This window comes from Tiliqua scincoides, chromosome 4, assembly GCF_035046505.1.
Source record: "Tiliqua scincoides isolate rTilSci1 chromosome 4, rTilSci1.hap2, whole genome shotgun sequence".
NCBI lineage: Eukaryota > Metazoa > Chordata > Lepidosauria > Squamata > Scincidae > Tiliqua > Tiliqua scincoides.
This window is the reverse complement of record NC_089824.1, coordinates 6,127,440-6,147,700: the sequence shown is the minus strand read 5'-3', so window position 1 is coordinate 6,147,700 and position 20,261 is coordinate 6,127,440. Positions and strand designations below refer to the sequence as shown.

At 44.6% G+C, this 20,261-nt stretch overlaps 2 protein-coding genes across 4 annotated transcripts in view; one reads left to right on the top strand and one right to left on the bottom strand.

Annotated features, from left to right (window-relative positions):
* The window catches only part of DENND3 (DENN domain containing 3), a 35,173-nt gene extending 30,923 nt beyond the window's left edge, over positions 1 to 4,250 (top strand). The window contains exons 22-24 of the mRNA XM_066625802.1: positions 464 to 582; positions 701 to 838; positions 2,249 to 4,250. Coding sequence (XP_066481899.1) covers positions 464 to 582; positions 701 to 838; positions 2,249 to 2,449 — 458 coding nt within the window. The 3' untranslated portion in view covers positions 2,450 to 4,250. The remainder of the gene's footprint in view (positions 1 to 463; positions 583 to 700; positions 839 to 2,248) is intronic.
* Positions 4,251 to 11,728: 7,478 nt separating this feature from the next.
* The window catches only part of SLC45A4 (solute carrier family 45 member 4), a 90,366-nt gene continuing 81,833 nt past the window's right edge, over positions 11,729 to 20,261 (bottom strand). For all 3 annotated transcript variants that reach the window (XM_066623893.1, XM_066623892.1, XM_066623894.1), the window contains 2 exons: positions 19,758 to 19,969; positions 11,729 to 18,925 (listed from right to left, as the gene is read on the bottom strand). In XM_066623893.1, coding sequence (XP_066479990.1) covers positions 18,563 to 18,925; positions 19,758 to 19,969 — 575 coding nt within the window. In that variant the 3' untranslated portion in view covers positions 11,729 to 18,562. The remainder of the gene's footprint in view (positions 18,926 to 19,757; positions 19,970 to 20,261) is intronic.

The following is a 20,261-nucleotide window of genomic DNA, read 5'->3' as shown; positions in this document are numbered from 1 at the left end:
TATCTTTAACCACCATTCTTCCACTGAAGGTATCTCTGGAATCTTCCAGTATTGAGCATACAATATTCTTGCAGTGGTTGCCATATATAAAAGCATCTAACAAGCCTTGTCAGATTGACAATTTTTATCCCTGGTAGCCTGGAGTTGGTTTTTTAAACTTCTGTTTATTGTTTCTGTCTTCTAATCTTTTTTTTGGTTGGACTTTGAAATAGTTTTTTATTTATTATTAGATAGTTTGTTAAACTGCCTTGTGCATTATATAGGAGATAAGTACTTTAAGAAAAGTAATAATACGTTTGGAAGGAGCAATATCTGTCCTCCTAAAACAATCATAATTTATCTTGTATAAAATGTATGTTTGTTAAAAGAAGCATTGTGTCCACATCTTGTATTCCGAATTCATGCTATTTGTTTTAATGCTATTTGTTTTAACCCCAATACTAAATTTCTTGTGTTTCTGAAGGCATTGGAAGCTGTATTCTCGTTGTAATGACAAATGGGATTATTCGGCAGAAGATAAAAGTGGAAGATGATGTGAAAGGCCCGCCTGTGTCCTTGCTCCATTTCCAGTTGTTCCCTGAGGTATTGTGTAGTGTTTTTTTCTGGTGATTTTTAACCTGAAAAATGCATTAGAAAAATGTGTGTTAAAAATAACTGTTAAAAATAACTGCTTTTACTTCTTGACTGTCTTTCACTTTAGAGGGACCAAATGTGGGCATCGTGCTTGGGGAGCAATGACCTTTGCATTTGGAATATGTCCAATCTGTCTGCGCCCTTCCAAAAGATAAATTTACAGGACTGTTCAGAGGTCACATGTATGATGAAAGTAAAAAATCAGGTAAATGCCATGCATGGGAGTCCCAGATCTGCGGGCTGATGTGTTGATGATGGTTTTGGACATTGATATTGAACAGCTCAGCATATCCTCCTGTCGAGATTGTATTTTGGGGTGGAGAGATTGGGTTTGTTCCGCATTGTTCCTTGTGGTGCTGGGGGACAGTGGGGAACAGCATTGATGTCATGCACCCAGGAAGCAAGAAAAGGATGGAGAGGGACAGGGAGACATTCTAAGAAAGGAGAACTGTGTGGTGCAATGGCAGTTGCGGGAAAAGCAGTTGGAATGTTGGGAAAGGGCAGTTAGAAAAGAATGAGAGAGAGAGAGAGAGAAATGTTACTGTTGGCCAAATCTCCTGGGGAGACTGTTGCAACGTAGCAAGAGTCCAGTGTAAGCCACCCAAATCCCAAGCAAGAAGGAACCAGACAGAGATGAGCATAAAACTTGAAAGGACTTTATTTACCCAACCTGGAGATAAGGTAAGGACAGGGAAGGAATGGATAGTACTCCACAACAAAAGTACCAAGCAACAAAAGGGGTTTCAGGATCCCTTTGGCATGACACCTCCCATTCTATATCACAACTCCCATCAGACTTCCTTTCTTGTTAGCAGTCCCGCTAACAAGATGGTTTCCTCGCCCTGGATCTCGTCCATCACAGGGGGCTTAAGTAGAGGCTGGTTGAATCCTACTTCCTCAGGGATATCTGAAGGAATGGCTGACTTGACATTGCAGCAGAATCACAAATCTTCTTAGCCGGTTGAGGGCAGGCTCTCACAGTGGGTGTCCCAATGTTTGCCTACTTGGAAGAGGTGATGTCTCACCTCTCCTGCAGAGGAGTAACATCAGTGAACTTGGGCAGGAAAGGGCAGCTGGCCTAGGGGACTCTGTGGTCCTCACTCCTCCTGACCCCAGCAATAGGGATGCTTCCTCACCCACTCACTTTCACTTCTTACTTTCTCTCTTGGCTTTCTCAACTGTCCTTTCTTCCTCCTTGTCCTCTCTCTCCTCTGCTTATTTTCCCCATTCTGTCCCTTGTTTCTTTGCCTCTCCTTCATCTTCTTCCGTTCTCCTGACCCTCTCTCTCCTACCCTACCTTATAATGTAGAGAGAGACTATAATGTTGGAATGTGACTAGCCTGTATGATTTGTTGTTCCTGAAACATGTTTATCATAATAGGGCTCATGTACTCATAATAATTCTTTCATTGTCTTCATGCAGTTTGGCTTAAGTCATTTCTGCCTAATGTTGCATATATGCAACAGGGACCAAATATGTACACCTGTGGGCCAGGTAAAATGGAAGTGGCTCTCCCGTCTGACATATAAATAGTAATAAAAGGAGCTAAACTTCATATGACTCTGGATTTACAATGTAAAACACTATTTTAAATGATAGATTCTTGCTTTTCAGATGTGGGTTGGCTGTAGAGGACATTCTCAAGCCAAAATGAAAGGAAAGATCTATGTGATTGATGCTGAAAAGAAAATGGTAGAAAAAGAATTGGTTGGACATACGGATGCAGTGAAGGCCCTCTGCTCTGCAGAAGACAGATATGTACTTAGTGGTTCTGGAAAAGACGAAGGAAAGATTGCCATCTGGAAGGTGGACTAGAGCTTAACATTGCACTTTAAGAAACCTGGATATAGGGATGGACGATTCTGTTAGTTCCCATTTTGGGGGTGTGTGTATTCTTCTTTCAAGGTTTTTTAATTTATAGGTCACTTCTTGGTGTAGTTATTGTTCTGCAGCAACAAAACTGAACTTCTGTTTCTCTTTGGTCATAATGAAGAAACTTGGAACTTTAACAGGGAAAGCACTGGGTAATTCTAATTAGGCAATTACAAATATCACTTGAAGTTGTTGGCTTCATGGCAGAGTAAGTGGTGCACTTTGTATTAGGTTTGTCTTTTCAGGAAGCATAGAACTAACTTATGTGGAACTTAACAGTGCAATTAACCTGAAAAAGTTTGTTAAAACTATTACTGCTTGTGCTCGTTTGAGAGGAGTGGGTGGTTCTGAGATTCCATTAGATCTCATAAATTTAGTTGACTCAAAGCTTGTCTTTTCTGGCTTGATTTGCTTGACCTGATCTGAAACCTTTTAGCATGCTAAGATTGGAGCATCTGCACCAGTGGGTCTCTCTACCAAAACTAAGGAGACAACTGTTGCCAGAAGAGGGAGGCCACCCTTAAAAGTACAGGAGATCCCTCCAAGAGGGTGGTGGGTGGATGAGACAGAGAATGGCTATGCAGTCATAAGACTGTCCCCCATAGTACTGGTGTGGTGAAGTGGTTCCTGCTGCGACTATTGTGGCTGCTTGCCATACTGAAGAAGGGTGCTAGTATAAATATAGCACAAGTGGGGTTCTCAAATCCTGAGGGGTAGGACTGTTTTGTTGTACTACAGATAGGATAACATGCTTGACTTGGTTAGAAGAAATTTGTAGTTTTAGCTTTAAAGTTGTTCTGATTTCCTTGCAAACAGCTTTTTCCACCCCTTGTGAAGTGCTGTTATTTAGCACTGCCTGAGCCTTTCAGAAAGTCTATAAACTGCACAAAATGCCGAGTTATGGGAAATGGCCCTGTGCCATACTTGCAAACAAATGCCGTTCTCCACTCCCCAGCCCTGATTGTGTATAGATGAAATGTAAATAAGTAGTTCTCTGCCTACCTTCTCCTAAATACATAGGTCCATTTATAGTAGACCTGAAATAAACTTTCAGTGGTTGTATCTATTGTGTTAAGGTATTGTATAATACTATAAAATATTGTAAAGTTTTGCTATTTTGGAAGTATTTAATAAAAGTTATTACTATTAAACTGAAAATTTTATATATTCTGTGTATGTAGAGTGAAAATATACCAGTCTAACAATAAAACCATCACAGTTTGGGAATAGTAAAAGCTGTCCTTGTTTCTTAGCTCTTGAAAAAAATCTACCTTGAACTAAATACTACTGTGTATTGATTATTGCTGCTTTTCTCCTGGGTGTGTGGAACATAAGAACAGCCCCACTGGATCAGGCCATAGGGTCATCTAGTCCAGCCTCCTGCATCTCACAGTGGCCCACCAAATGCCCCAGGGAGCACACCAGATATTCTGTATTCTGAAATTTCTGTACTTCTGTACAGAGTAGACCTAGCAGTTGACAAGCCTTCTGATTTCCTGGCCTTTTAAACATCTTTTAATACCTTTTTAAGAGCTGGTTACAGACCTGGACCCTTTTATAAACTGCTGCTCTATGCTCTTTTACACTTTTATCTGACTACTGTTTTTAAGATGTGTTGCAAATACGTTTTTATCTGTTTTTAAATTATGTTTTTAAATTTATGTTTTTAATCTTTGTTGTAAGCTGACTTGAATCCCTCTGGGGAGAAAGGTGGGGTAAAAATAAAGTTACTAATAATAATAAATCTATTTGATTAAGCTTTACTTTGTGTCCTTCCAGCTGAGTTCAGGCATTTTCTGTCAACCTGCTTTTACTTTTTTCTATCCCCCTCTTTCCCCTTTTGTCACACTCACTGTCTTTTGGATTTTATATATATATTTCACAGGCAATGCAGTGTATTGCCCTGCCTGGTTGAGATGCCACTGTGGCTTTGATGTTTGGAGGAGACCTTGGAGTTGAGTTTTCCCATATGGGTCCCTTCTACCTGGTCTCCGTAGCCCAGGATGGTGATAGTGGATTAAAAACTACCAGTTCCCTCCCCCATACAGCTGCAAATAGTACAGAAGTACTATTTCTGTACTTCCTTGAGGTCTACTCAGAAGTAAGTCCTATTTTGTTCAATGGGACTTACTCTCAGGTTAGTGTGGTTAGGATTGCAGCCAAAGACTCACAAGAAGTTTTGGAGAGTATGAAGTTTGGAGTATATATGATTCTGGAAAGGAGGAAAAATGTTATTAAAGTGTAATGCCAGAAAGTGCTGAGCACATAGTGGGGTGAGTGGCAATGAAAACACATGATTGAAAGAAGTGCAGGATTCAGCTGGAGTGGGGAGGGGAGAATGTGAGGAAAGTGAAAGATAGGGAGGGACAGTAAGAGAGGTACTAACTTCGATTATGAGATTTGAGGGGGGATGTGCCTGTGGGAGGGAGTGGAGTGGGGTGGGGTGGGGAGAAGTGCTAATTGCCCGCTCCTGTATTTAAGAAAAAAGAGTGCTACCAAAAGCCCAATCGTAGGCATGTCTACTCAGAAGTAAGCCCCACTATAGTCAATGGGGCTTACTCCCAGGTAAGTGTGGATAGGATTGTGGCCCAACGCCCTTCCCCTAAAAGGCAAAGCAGGGAGGGTCGCTTTGGGCATTTGCAGGCAACTGTGGCAGGAAAAGGGACTTTCCTGGACCCTGCGCCAGGCCCGCCAGTTCCTGGCTGGTAACCTCAGCAGACTCCATCGCTTCCGACCTGCTCCTGCCTCCCTCGTTCTCTCTCACCGCGGGCTTCTCTAGCTACCCAATCGGTGCGCGGGGCGGACGTGGTACCCAATCCTAGGCGTGTCTACTCAGAAGTAAGCCCCATAATAGTCAACGGGGCTTGCTCCCTGGTAAATGGGGATCGGGTTGCCGCCTTCCTCTAGCTCAGCAGCAGGAGATGCAAAGCAGCCAAAGCGGCTCCTTTTTCACCATCTGCCGCCTGAGAGTCAAAGCAGCCGCTTCTTCCCCCGCGCGCAGCTGCTACCTGCCTCCTCTCGCCTTGCGGCACATCTGAGGCTGTGTGCCACGGCACAGCGGTTGAAAACCCTGCTCTAGAGGGCATTTCCACTGCTGCTAGTGCATTCTTGCAATTTTCACCCTATAAGATGTGTATGTTCAGAGTACTTTATGGAAGTATCAAATTGCTGGGAAAGGAAATTTATCTTCCATTTTTTTCAAAGGAGCCCAGTTGAGGACAGCCAAAAGGAGTGTGACTTGGAGAGAACCATTTAAGTTGCTGCTCTTGCTCTCTCCCCCCCCCCCCAAAGTACTGAAAAATTGAAATGGGAACTTTGGAAACTTTAAGTCCTTTTTGGTCTTTTTTCTCTCCCAACAGCAGGGGGTGCTATTGCGCTACACAGTGTATGTTGTGCCACTGTACAGCACTAGGGGCAGGACTGAGAGGAAACTTATCTGTCTCAATCCTTAGTGTCACCCTCTTGATGGACCTTGTCCCTTACCAGACCATCAAGAATAAATGACAATATCACACGCACAGCCTAAATGCAGTATTGTCATGAATATGTACAGTTCAGGCCTAGTAGTATTGCAAGGCCTGAACCAAGCTAAAACAGTAACACAGAAGTGGCTTGCATTTCCTAGCTGCTAGGATTTACAACTCAATGGAAAGTGATTATGTAGCACCTAGGCAGCCAGAAAGATGCTCATCAAGGATGGAATGCAGGCAGATCTCCAGGGGGGAGGGAAGAGCTGAGAGGGTGAGCTTGCAGCCCCACTTCCAGAGGACAGGGTCTTTGTTCCTTGTCTCTTGGTGAGAGAGGTGGTGGGTGCAGATCCTGCCCCACCAGGACCATGTGGCCATAGGTAACTGGCCTGAGGATCTACAAAAAAAGCTGACCCAGGTGAGGGTTAGAGAATAACAGAGTTAGCAAGTTAGCTTTGTTGTTTTATGCTGATATGTTTCCTAGAAGTTTTTTATGCATCTAGCATTTGCTGCCTTTTGTAACTTTGTGTAACCCTATGTACTTAATAAAGTAAAAATCTTTTTACCATGCTGGTTCATTGTCTGTTGGGGACAAAGGTTCAGAAATCTGCCTAGCCGTTCAGCAAGCTACCAAAAATCCTCACTGAGGACTAGTGACTTGAGGACTGAGACTTTAAGTAAAGAAAGTGCTCAGTGCCTACAAGGGATATAGTTAAGCCTAGAGGGTCTCAAGTTCCCTGGACTGAGGCACTGGCTCTTAGAGGGTGGTGGCAGTACTACCAAACAGGGATCTTTGAGGGCTCTAGGGTTCAGAACCAACAACTCTGAGCACCCCAAAACCCTAGGAGTGAGACCCAAGTGTACGACAAGTATCACCCCATTAACTTCATTTATTTAAATAGATAACAGTACAGGTTGCCCAGCAAATCAGCTGGATGGATGGGAGGCACTGTGGAGCAGGTGCCCCTCAGCAGGACTGAGGGTCCTGCTCATTCATGAAACTCCATCACCTTAAATTTTCATTTGGGGGGGGGGGGAGAATACTGGCCAAGGAACAGCAGCAGGGCTAGAACTTTGAAGGTTTCTGCTTCACTCTTGATGCTTGGCCATTCCTTTTTGCAGTCCCCTTTGAAGGAAGCCCATATGAAGCAGGGCAACTGTGGCTGCAGCCACCTGGCCCCCCTCAGCTATTGCAGAAAGAGCTCCTCTGTTAACCCAAACACGGATTTAAGAGTTATTTCTTAATCATGCCAGTTGCATTAAAGGGCAGGGGGTGGCCAGCTCATGAGATGCATGCTACCGGTGGCAAACAAGACATTTTCTAAGTGGCACGTGCAAAATTGCCAAATATTTTTGAAATATATGTAAATAATAAGCACCACAGCAGTTTATGGATTGCTTGAATGCTTTGCTACTCCTTACACAGCATGCCTCCAAGTTAATAGTGCAGTGGGTGCACTCAGCGTGGCCATGCCTACTGTCATTGGAAAACAGGGAGAAAGGCAGGAAAAGAATGATGAACAGAAGACAGCCAGTAGGGTGAATGCTCCTGAGCTGCATTCAGCTAAGTGGTGAGTCATGTGATGGCCCAAGGAGGCTGAAGAGGCAAGGGGTGGTAGCAGGGTGCTGAGTGGGGCAGCACAAAGATGGCTGATGAGCTCAGCAAAGCCCAGGAGGCCCTGCCAGCAGAGATACCATCATCCTCACAGAGATTCTGGCTAAGATCATCTTTGAGGACAAGCAAGTGGGCAGGCAGAGGGGGCTGTGCTGTGCAGAAGACTAATGAACGCACCTTAAATGAACCTCTGATTGATTCCTGCTGGGTTGATTAAAGGTTCACGCAGGCCACCTTTGGGCCTCATCACAGTTGGCAACCTTTCAGTCTCAAAAGACTATGGTATCGCGCTCTGAAAGGTGGTTCTGGAACAGCGTCTAGTGTGGCTGAAAAGGCCGATTTGGGAGTGACAATCCCTTCCACACTGGGAGCAAGTGCAGTCTGTCCCTGGCCTGTCTCCCTGGCTATGGGCCTTCCTTCTTTGCCTCTTAGCCTCAGACTGTTGGCCAAGTGTCTCTTCAAACTGGGAAAGGCCATGTTGCACAGCCTGCCTCCAAGCGGGCCGCTCAGAGGCCAGGATTTCCCACTTGTTGAGGTCCATCCCTAAGGCCTTCAGATCCCTCTTGCAGATGTCCTTGTATCGCAGCTGTGGTCTACCTGTAGGGCACTTTCCTTGCACGAGTTCTCCATAGAGGAGATCCTTTGGGATCCGGCCATCATCCATTCTCACAACATGACCGAGCCAACGCAGGCGTCTCTGTTTCAGTAGTGCATACATGCTAGGGATTCCAGCACGTTCCAGGACTGTGTTGTTTGGAACTTTGTCCTGCCAGGTGATGCCGAGAATACGTCGGAGGCAGCGCATGTGGAAAGCATTCAGTTTCCTCTCCTGTTGTGAGTGTAGAGTCCATGACTCGCTGCAGTACAGAAGTGTACTCAGGACGCAAGCTCTGTAGACCTGGATCTTGGTATGTTCCGTCAGCTTCTTGTTGGACCAGACTCTCTTTGTGAGTCTGGAAAACGTGGTAGCTGATTTACCGATGCGTTTGTTTAGCTCAGTATCGAGAGAGAGTGTCGGGGATCGTTGAGCCAAGGTACACAAAGTCATGGACAACCTCCAGTTCATGCTCAGAGATTGTAATGCAGGGAGGTGAGTCCACATCCTGAACCATGACCTGTGTTTTCTTCAGGCTGGTTGTCAGTCCAAAATCTTGGCAGGCCTTGCTAAAACGATCCATGAGCTGCTGGAGATCTTTGGCAGAGTGGGTAGTGATAGCTGCATCGTCAGCAAAGAGCAGTCAGCCAAGTGTCTTTGGAACAGCACTCCTGTGTTGCGTGCTCTGTAGCTTCTGGCAGAGATATACTGCCCTTGAAGGTGGAGGCTCTGTTTGCCATGATAACTAAACACTAAAAGTAACATTAAGGTGGAGTGGCATGGCCAGGATTCTTTACATTGAAAGTGGCACATGGGATGCTGCAGGTTGGCCACCCCTGCTTTAGCAATAGACCCAACTACAAAGGGCCTCTTACTATCCAATTCCTATTTGCCCCACACAAACATCCTCTCATGAACTTTCTCTGCTGTGCAAAGAAACTCTCATTTTGGACTATATGCTTTGTGTGGTGCTGAGGGAAAGGGGCTGATTTGCCACTTTGTACTGGGTTTGGAGGGCGGTCAGCATCTGTAGGAGGCTCTTGCTTCTCGCTTGGCACCTCCTTCCCTGATGCCTGGCATAAACAGGGTGAGAGAATTCTCCAAGGCAGTGGAGGTGACTTGCTTTGTATGGTGTGTCTGGGAGTGTTTCCTTGGTGATGCTGTTTCAACATCCTGGACAGACCATGAGACTTGAGCCTTGCAGGCCTGCTGAGGTGGTTGGATCTTTTGTCCATTGCTGGATCCTACCAAGAAGTCTACCTTATTGTCAAATTCAGTGCTACTGTCAATAAAAATGCTGGTTTCCATTTTCCTGGGGTGGAGTACCATTTTTGAAGGTGGGGGGGGGGCTCTAGAATGCTTCCCTCTGCAACTTTTCTTCTCAGCACAGGGAGCAAACTCAAGCAGGCCCCTAACAGTAACTTAATGTCAACTGGCTCTGTAGGCAGCACAAGAACAAATATTTTGCTACTAAAATTAGTGTGGGGGAAAAAAGAACCATCTTGATCTTGATAATATGAGAGCAAACACCTCTGCTCCTCACTGAATTTGTCCAAACCCTCTTTTAAAACTATTTAAGCCAGTAGCTGTTGCAGCATGTTTAGGGATCAAATGCCATCTTTTAGAAAAGGGACAAGCAAGTGCACACAGACTTTTTTGCTTCCTTATCTAGTGCAACCTTCTCTCCAGGCAGTGGGTGGGGTGAGGCATGGTTGCACTCTACAGCAACTGGGTTGGTTGGCCGCCAAAGCCTGCAGTGTTCAGCGGAGATAACCCTAACCTGGTAGGAAAACTTAGGTTAAGTAAGTGTTCAGATTATGGAGGGAAAGGTGAGGGGGGCCTTACTGAAATTCACAAACTCCTTTCAAATTTAGCCATATCATGACCATGCAGAACCAGTAAGGTGGGTTGCCCAAAAGATAAAGGAGGCAGCCCTCTTGTAGTTGGAGCACTGCCTTACCTGCTTGATCTCTTGCCACCCTTTAAAGCAGAGGTTATTTGCTGGCACAAGGAATGGTGTGAAGGACCTGAACCAGAGCTTCTGTTCTCTGCCCTCTCAGCCACTTCTCTTTATGAGGGCATTGTTTAAGATGAAATAATGTTCTCTCCCTGAAAAGGAGCTCTTCTGCTCAGCCCAACTCCATATATGACCATGAAGTAATAAGAACGTAAGAACAGCCCCACTGGATCAGGCCATAAGCCCGCCTAGTCCAGTTTCCTGTATCTCACAGCGGCCCACCAAGTCCTCATTCCTTGCAACCCCCCCAGCAAAGAGGTCAGCAGCTAGACCAGGCCTGTTCCTGAATGCCAGTAACCTCAGTCGGGTTTGTCATTGCAGCATGGATATAAGTTCTCAGAAATGGCCTTGCCTCTTGCCAGTTACTAGGGGACAAGATCATGGGAAAGGGAACTGAGTAATGAAATCATTGACTGCCGAGCAGTTAGTCAGTTAGAGAGGAAAAAAGCAGAAAAGACGAAAAGGCTTGGCAGCTAGCAGATGAACTCCAAAATGAGGCTTGCATCGAGGGAAGATGTGGCTTCACCTGGGTCCAGCTGCCAGTCAAGAGGACTTGTGCCTGCATTTCCAAGGGAAGGACTCCCCATTAATTACTGCAGTGCACAAAAAAAGCATTCTGTCCCTTTCTCCCCCAAGTTGGCTGCAGAAAGCCATCCGTGCAGACTGTATACGTTTTGCTTTGTGAGAGTATGCTTTGAGGCTGGACCTCAGGGTGCTTCTATGTCTGCCCCCATGTGCTGTAAGCTCTTTGGGAAGGGCACTGCTCCTTGGCACAAGCTCACTGATGAGCTGCAGGAAGCTGGTGAACATTTTCGTGGTTAGAGATTGTGATGAATGTCCTGTGGGGGGGGGGGAGCCTCCCACATTTTCCCTTATTTTTGGACACTTCTGACTGCCCTCCCCAGAGCTCAGTGCTAGCTGAGCAGCCTGAGCTGCTGGTTCCTTCTCCTTCAGCAGTCTTTGTCCTTTGTTTGAACCACCATTATGCACAACCATGTGCTTTTGTGGTTCAGGCCCTTCACCCTTTCTAGAATAGGCAAGCTTCTCACTGAGCTTGGCATGTGTCTACCGACTGGGCAGCCAAACCTGACTATCCAGCTAAAGGGGGTGGGAGGGAGTGGCCAGGTGGGACACAGTCAGGTAACCTTATGCTATCACCTTCCCCTTATGAACCTGGTGTGACTATATCCACGTGGGTGACTTAAATTCAAGCATAGGGATGTTCATAGGTATTTCAGCCATGATGGAGTGTGTTGGTTCGTGGAATACACACACACACACTCAGGCTTCAGTAAGTGTAAGGACTGGGATTCCTGGGACAAGGTATGCAGTTAGTGAGAAGGACTGCAATTCTACCCAGAGGCACTGAGGAATAACTTTGCTTTGTTTGCTCTTTATTATTATTCTCTAAATGAATATCCTGCCCTTCCATACAGTTCACAAGGTAAGAGCACCAGCCACACCCAACAAAACCATGAATGCCCCCATAATGCCAGAGCTCACACAAACAAGGACCTGATCCACCAGCTTGTATTGAAATGTTTATTAAGAATGAACTGTAGAACAATGGATTGAACACAATGTAAAGGTGAAATAGTGGTTTGTAACTCTACATTCAGCCTTTTCTATCCATAAATGGAAAAAAAAAACAATTATATAAAGAGACCAAAAGTGCAGAACAGTTTCTCATGCAACCAGTCTTTGCCTTACACACCAGCAAGGAAAAGCGCCATGTTGAAATCAAATCCTGGAACTTTATGCCATCTACTCCACTCAGACACATTCATTTGTCACATTTCTTTTTGTTATCCTTTTTCCTCATTAAACTTAAACATTATGTGTTTAACACACGCTTATAAACATTGCTAAACTCAGCAAGAGCTAGTATAGTGCCCCAACTTAATAAGTTGATAAAAACATCGTTGTCATATGGCCAGTTCACAATGGAACTAAATATATATATTCACTTATATTTTTCATTATGAGATGCCTAGATGCAGTTTTTCACTAGGTGAGGCATTTTAAAAATTCAGCTGGCCATTTGGCTACCAAGGAGGTTTCAGGTTCATGTTGCAGCAGAAATAACAGCAAACACTTAAATTGGAACAGTTAAAAGTGCTCAAATCACACTATCCAGAAAAATATTATGCTTATATGCTGAATGAAAAACAACATTTTGGAACTTAACACTAACGGGAGGGGGGAGGAGAAGAGGGTCAGCCTAGATGAGTCTAAGTTATTGGTTGCATTAGATATTGGTTCCTACTTCTGAAGAAAACTAGATATCTTGACATTGTCACTGAGTCTGATTCATGCAGCAAGTTCTCTCATGTCCTGAAGAGTCAAGGGATTCAGGTTGGAATACTGACACTGTGGGTACTGTGTTGCCTGGACACCTACCATATGATTTTGCTTTCTGGCAATTACACGGAAATTGCAAAACTCCTACTGTGGACCAGAATGCAACATGATGTGGATGTCCAGTCCTATGACACATGTGGCAAGCCAAGCCTCCTTCAGAGTGGGAAACATTAAAAATGAAGCACAGGGCCCATGTCTAGGCAACATTTTGCAGCTACACTATGATTCCTGGAGTGATTCCATACCTCCATACCATACCTGGAAGGTATGGAATCTAAAACTCAAAAGGTTTCTTGCATCTTTAAAGAGATGCTTAAACTGAATCCCAGCAGCAGTTGCTTTTTCTCTAACAGTGCACAATGAGAAGCTACATCTGGTAGAATTCTCTCTTTTAGGCAACTCTGAACACTACTAGATTTCTCTCAGGGTGCAGGCTGAGGTTTGCACGTGTTATTCATACAACTTGCTCAAAGAGGAGCTTGGAGCCTACAAGCAGTGCAGAAGAAACCCCATTTTTGTGCAGTCTTAGCAGAGAGCATCTCGCATGGGTGGCAAACCTACACGAACGTTATTTTGGTGTTACTGCAACCACTGGAATAATTCCTGTGGCTACAAAGTGGTGCTTGTGAACTGGCCACCAACCGCAGGATGCTCAAGGCCAAAATTCATCCATTTGACGGATGCGCTCAAAAGTTAACTGCCTCTTCATTGAGAAACAAATGTTCATCTGAATTTGACTGCCTGGTAGGCTGTGCCAAAAAGGAACAGCAGTCACTGTCTGTGCTCCTGGACATCCTTTCCTAGGACCATCTGGATTCCTCCTCAAAGGAAATGATAGCATAACAGCTGATCAATTAGAAAATAATCTGCAATGAAATTTTATTTTGAGTACAACATGGAAACACAAAACCTGGGGAGTAGGTATGGGTTTTGCAAATGTCCTTTCCCCCCAATGCAGTGCTTTAATCCTGTGGCTTGGTGCTTTCACTGCTCAAGGATAGTCCCTGCATTCCATAGTCAGAAGGCAACCAACACTTTTTGGTGTCCTATTTTTTTCCTCTTACCACACAGCCATTGATTTCTCTTTCTGTGCAACATTTGGTGTCAGCTGCAAATGAATGAAAACCAATAACTTTTCCCCACAAAATACACTTCAGGGACACTGAAGTTGCTACATGTGCTGTGGGGACGACGACAGGGAGTCATGCAAAGTTGTTGTGTATGAAGCAATAAATGGATCTAGCTGACCTCATCTTGTTGACAGGTTCGTGGAGTGGTGGTGAAGAACTGTAGTGAAAATCACTTTGCAAAGTACAGTGACAGCTGACACTGCACGAAGGGGGTTTGGGCTCAAACATTCCTGTTTAAAGGAAAAGCTTTCAGTAATTGAGCTACGAAAAGGTAAGACCAGAAGATGCCAAACAACCTGGTTAACTCCTCTAAGTGAGCTGCAAAGAAACCAGTCAAAACAGTTGGATTTCAGCTATCAAAATGTATGTCCTGCTAAAGGGATTCCTTTGGCCACAGTCTGTTTCCTGACAACATAAATAAAAAGGACTGTGACACAGCCATTTTATTCTCTCCATCTACTGTTAAGGAGTGCTTAAAAGCCTCCTTAAGAAGTCATGGAGATGAGTCCGATGCAGCAAAACATGAAACCGGAAACAGGCCAGGTGTTCCCCACTTCTACAACATAGGTCTGTTTTGAATGACAGACCTATCTCCAAGCCCCATCAAGGTCTCAGCAGACTGAATTCCAAACCAGTGGCAAGTTCTAAAGAACACACTACACTCAAGCCAAACCCATCCTGGTCTTCCTTAAAACCCAACCTAGGGAACATTCTCTAGCAGTTTCTCCACAGGACATGGCACTCCGGAGGAACGCAGGCAAGATGGTCTGCATTAAAAGTGTCAGTTGTTTGCCTCCACCTCAGGAGCAACCTTCTGTTAGGACAGGAGGGGGACCAAGTTGCTGTGGCTCTTGATTCCTAAATCCTAAAACAAGTCTGAATGGCAGAACAGTGTGGGTGACAGATTAGACTAGCATTCAATGCCTATTGGGATAAAGTGCTCCCTGGACAAACAAGGACCCCTTTCTAAAAAAAGTTATTGCTTTTCTCTCTGTAAGTATCTTAAATGTACAAGTTTGTCTTAAATGTGGACAGTCTCTGAATATCAGTTCCTCTAATTTCCTAAAGGGTTATATTTAACCCTTACAAAACCAACAAAATCCAAGAGAAGTTTCCCTAAGAGTCGGAGACCCTCTGCCCACAAAAGAATAATTTAAGACTTTCAGTGTAAAATGTAGTCATGAGACAGTCAAGAAAAGAGCAAAGATTCAAAGATGGAAGTGGGATGGAGTAAAAGCAAAAAAGATGAAAACCCAAACCTCCCATGATATAATCCATAGGAGTCATAATGAAAATACTACATGTGCATCTTCCTTGCACGTAAACCTGTTTATCTGCTATGGCTTCCCATAAGGTATCCTGGAAATTTAAGGTTTGCTGGAATTCCGGGAATTTTGATACCAGCCCAAGAGAAAACTACAATTTCCAAGGTGCTTTGAATAGGAAGCCATACCAGCCAAGCTAGTTTGAGACGGATTGATAGATATACCCTTAGGGTGGCTTTCTAATTAGTTCTCTCTGCTCATTTTTCCTTCCCAAATTGAACACATTTTGTAATTATGTCTCAGTAATAACACAACTTGAATATCTGCATTTGAAGATATCTGATGGGATACATTTAAGTCTTGTGTCAGGTTTTAACAACATAGGCTAAATCACTTGCAAGCCTGCAAAGAGTAAACAACCCACAGCTAGCTACCAGGCATGAAAGAGACTCATATAGCTCTTTGGGAGTACTGCTGATCTTGAGTCTGTGGCTGGCACCAGTTGATGATGTCACTCAGAAAAGTTGTTGGTGTGTCTCTTTACAGACTCCAGCATGCTTTGGGAGTTGGTCAGTGTCCCCAAGACATATTGGCAGAAACAGAAAGGAAGTACTGCTAAGAATTTTAAGAGAGAAGATGAGAGGGCAATACTGAGAGCACCAAAAGAAACCTTCAAGGCTTGCTAGAATGACTTCTTTTCAGAATTTGAGACTGCTAAATCTCTGATTTGGCCACTTTCTTTTAACCAGGGGTCAGAAAGATAAAAGATGACACATTTCTTCTGGAAGGATGTAGTTAATACAACATGGTATCCCACAATGGGTGGAATGGACAGGAGCTAAGCCTGGGATCAGTAATTTTTGGAGTTGCTTAGGAAGAGGTTATTGAAAATAACCTAAAGAAGACGAGGTGCTGCCAATTCTGACCAACCTTTGCAAGCATCCAAGATGTGAATCCTCTGGACGAAGATTTCACCTTTTGAAAAAAAACCACAACCATTCTGGCCTTCCTGACTTTGAAGAGTCCTTGCAGAGGGACACTGGACCAAGTGAAAAATCACCTTCAAGAAAGAGGAACTACAAGGCAGAATGGCTGAGACTCAAACTGCACACTGTGGGAACATTCAAATGAAAGAGTGACTGGGTTTTAAAAAAATAGTCTGCCCCCCCCCTTTAACTCAAGCAGGATCAAGCATAAAGTAGCACCTTCCTATTTTTATAGGTCATGAAGAGTGACTTAGTTGGATCTTTTCAGGACAAGGTACAATATTCTGCTCAAAGTAAACTCCATTTAGAAAAAAATACGTTGTTCACATTTCAGAAGAAATCTGCCAGTTCCATGGTGAAGGAAGGGCTGTCATACAAATGTGATGCTGCCCTCAGACTCCAATGGAGGTTATTGCGTGCTTGGCGAAAGGCTGCTATAAGAACCACTTCTTAACCAGGTTGCTTCAGGAGGGCACTGCACATTAAATGCATCCAGTAACGTTCTTTGGAGGATAAAACACCCACTAAGTCTTTCCTCAGATGTTAAAAACTAAGTTCTGGACAACTGTCTGTAAAATGAGCATTGTACAAAACCCCCAGGGCCCAAAAAAGAGCCTGTTCACCCTGATGGAGGTAAAAAGGTAAATCCAGGAACTGACAAAGCACAGCTGAGAAAAAACAGAAGATGCTGCCAAACTATCCCAAAATGCCAGCAAGACGGTTCTTGGCTTAGCGATGTCAAACATACATATTCTTTTTAAATACATTGACAATTCAAGTAATTAATTAAAAACTGATTTTCATCCTGAAAACTCCCTCTATGTGTATATGCTGATGTATAGGCTGAAATAGGTAGATATTTGCTAGACTCGCAGCCTGGTTCAAGACATGCATTTTAAATACGTAAGTCTGAAGCGGCAAAAACAATCCAAGCCCAACCTGTCAAACACTGTGCTCAGCCTGCAAACCAAACTGCAGCCTCCTCCCCCTACAATCCCTGAAGACATGAGCGGAAGCCCAAGGACACGTTTGCCTTCAGGTGGGGGGCGGGGCGGGACTCTTAAGCTGCTTATCCCTAACAGCCTCCTCCAACAGGTTGCTCGTCCCAGCTTTGACTGGGGGTGGCATCTGAGTCTGGCCTACCTATGGATGGTGCTGAAAGGTAAGTTCAGCACTCAAGCACCCTCCTCCTCCTCTGTGGGTCATCACTGCTGACCTGGAGCCAGTAGTTGCAGTGGGTTGGGGTTAAGGGGTTGGGTTGAAAAGAAACTGGGTCAACAGTAAGATGATACAGAGGAAAAAGTTGACATGTTCTAAATATGCTGGATTCTTTAAGGCCCAAACCTGTTTCAAGATACACTAACAAAAAAAATACATAACTGCACCTGCAAACGGCTCCAGCATCGGAGGCAAGCCTTTGGGTTTCAATCATGGCCAGGAGATCATTTTTTTCACTCCACTATCACAGTTTCCAGCCCAGAAGTTCAGAAAAAGTGCAAACAACCCCTTCGAAATAAGGGAACCCTCACAACCAATGTGAAGAAACCGACAAAGGGGACCCCCATTCCCAAAGCAGCTTCGTCATGAAGGAGATGATTGGCTTTCGCATGCCACTAGAAAAGAGAACTCACATGTGACCAGCTCCCTGGCCGCAATGTGGTGGCTTAGCTGGAGGGGAGCGGAGCACCCAGCCTGTATGGCTCCGTTTAGCTCCACCCCCCTCCAGCTACGCCACCACCAGAATGGTCACTACATCTTCCACCGGTGCTCTTGAAAATGCTACAGGCGACCTGAAGTCAGCAGAAAACACTTCCCACCCAGTAAAATCCCTCCAACTCTACAGCAAGTGGATCTCACTCCTGAAACTGCGGCAAGCCGCTGGGGACAGGTGTTCAGAACAGCTTGAATTCAAAGAACAAAAACAAACCAACCACAGTTCTTCCACTAACAGCAGCACAAAAGAAGGCCAGGAAGAAGCAAACTTAGTAGCAACTGCACCAAGAATCATGAAATCCAGAGGAAGGTGTACAGGGAAGGGAACCCCCAAGAACTGCAGCAGTCAAGCCAATATTGCATCACTTCTAAATACACCATTCTGATTAATGTAACCGATTCTCTTACTAAAACTCAAGGTCTGAAGGGTTCAGACCAAAATGACAGAAAATAGTGACCTCTGTAAAAGCTGAAGCCAGGACTGCTTTGCTTCCATTACAGTTTAAGAATGGCAAAAGATAAAACCGTCATTTCTCCAAATGGACAGTTGGATATTTTGAGAAACTGCCACAACATTTAAAAAACAAACAAACATGCAAGGAGAAAGTTTACCTGCCGATAGTTAAAAGTTACCTTGGAAACTCAGGTGTGCTGGGCTGCATTAAAAATACCTCTCAGAAAGGATATCTTCCGGATTGCAGAGAAAGCAAATCAGCGCCAAAGCTACCTATTCAAGGCTACCCTAGGACTAGGAAATTTAATCTACACTTTTGCATGAAAGAACCATTAATCTGTTGCTGCAAGACAGGCAGCATGGATGTCTTTTGGAAGTTCAGATTTGCTTGTAAGAATGTTTTGACTCATGCACCTGAATTGCTTGGAATGTGTGTGAATGATGGCGATTCACTCAGACGGTGGATTCGCTTTCCACTTCCAGTGATGTGGCTTCTTTTCGAGAGAGCTTTATCACTGTTGGTTTCTCTTCATTCATGCCATTGCTTTCGGTTGTCTCAGGGGGTGCCAGGCCTTTCTGTTCGTCCTTTGGACTCTCACCAACATCAGGGTAAATCACCAAGAAAGTGGCCGTCAGAAAACCCAAGAAAGAACCCGCCGAAGCCACCATTGGTATGACCCGAACTGTGCCCACAGCATCCACTACTCCTCCTAGTGCAGAGGCCACCAGGATCTGGGAGATGTAGACCTGGCAGGATAAAATGGCACAGTCTATGCCAAAACCTCGCTTTGAGTTTCCAGGGCTGTGGTGAATATACTGGAAGAGACACAAAAGATGCATTAGCCAATAAATGGAGAATAAAAATGGTACAATCAGGTGGTCACAAAGCACGTCATCTTGCAAGTTTGGATACACTTTTTCGGTAGGGGATCTCCTAGGAGATTCAAGTCCTCTGTGTTGGTAGGCTCACCAGAAAATGTGTTGCTGTGCTTCTGTGCCCACTGCTTCAAAGCTTCTCAGAGCTTAAGGCTCATATGTCAGCTCTATGTCTGGCAAGGGTCATTCAAGGGGATTGAGCTGTAGATACCTGGAGCTGTAAATTTATCAACTGCAGCATGTGCTGCTAGGTGTGGAGGGGCAGGGAGTGCAGGAAGGGGAAGAACTTGGCAGAAGAGGTGCAGGTAGTTCCTCAAGTGACAGGGCAGAGCTTGCTGGCACAATCTTTTTGTCTAGGAAAGGCAGAACAGGATGCAGTTGAAAAATTACAGGAAAATACTCAGGTTGACCCTTGGGAAAAACAGCTTTTTTGAAACCTTTAGACCAGTGAACATATGGCAAATGCTAAACAAACAGGAGTAACAGTAACTACAGAATAGCTTCAGCTACAGAACGGAGGAGCCTTTGTGCAGTGGTAGAACACATCCTTAGTGTGCCAAAGGTCCCAGGCTCAATCTTCAGGAAATGGAATCTCAGATACTACGACTCTGCCATGATACTGGAGAGTCACTGCTGCTCAGAGCAGACAGCACTGGCCAGATGGACCAACGGGCAGACTAAAGCACCAGTACAAGGCAGTTTTAGATGCTCATCTGAAGTAGTTCATTTCCAGCTCCTGCTGTTTAAGATACTCTGATACTTTGGTACATACCTGTTTGATGTCATGGTATTGCCCCAGAAGAGCATAGGGACAGTAAGATATACTCATGGAGACAATTCCCATGGTGCTGATCATGATCATGGCAACATACATATTGGGGAATATGGCCATCACTGCCGTACCAATGGAGAATCCCAGCGTACCCAGGATGTAGATCACTCTTATGCTAAGGTCGTAGTTGTCCAAATATTTCTGTAGCAGGGCTGCAAAAGGTTCAACAAATGTCACAAGTCTAACACATGATGGTGTACATTGTCCCTTGGTCTACTTTTCTCAGTAGGTGGGGCTCACGAGGTGCCTCTTTCCCTCACCATTCATCATGTAGAGACTCCAAAATATCCTTTGCTGCCTGTGGGGCTGTGATAAGCTTCAGTTCTGCCACCCTGCTTCTTCCCAAGACTACACATGGACAGTATGATAAAGCAACCAAAAGCCAAGTGCTGGAAGCCACTGCAAGCAGCAAAGCGCATGGGACACCACAACAGTCCTGGAGTA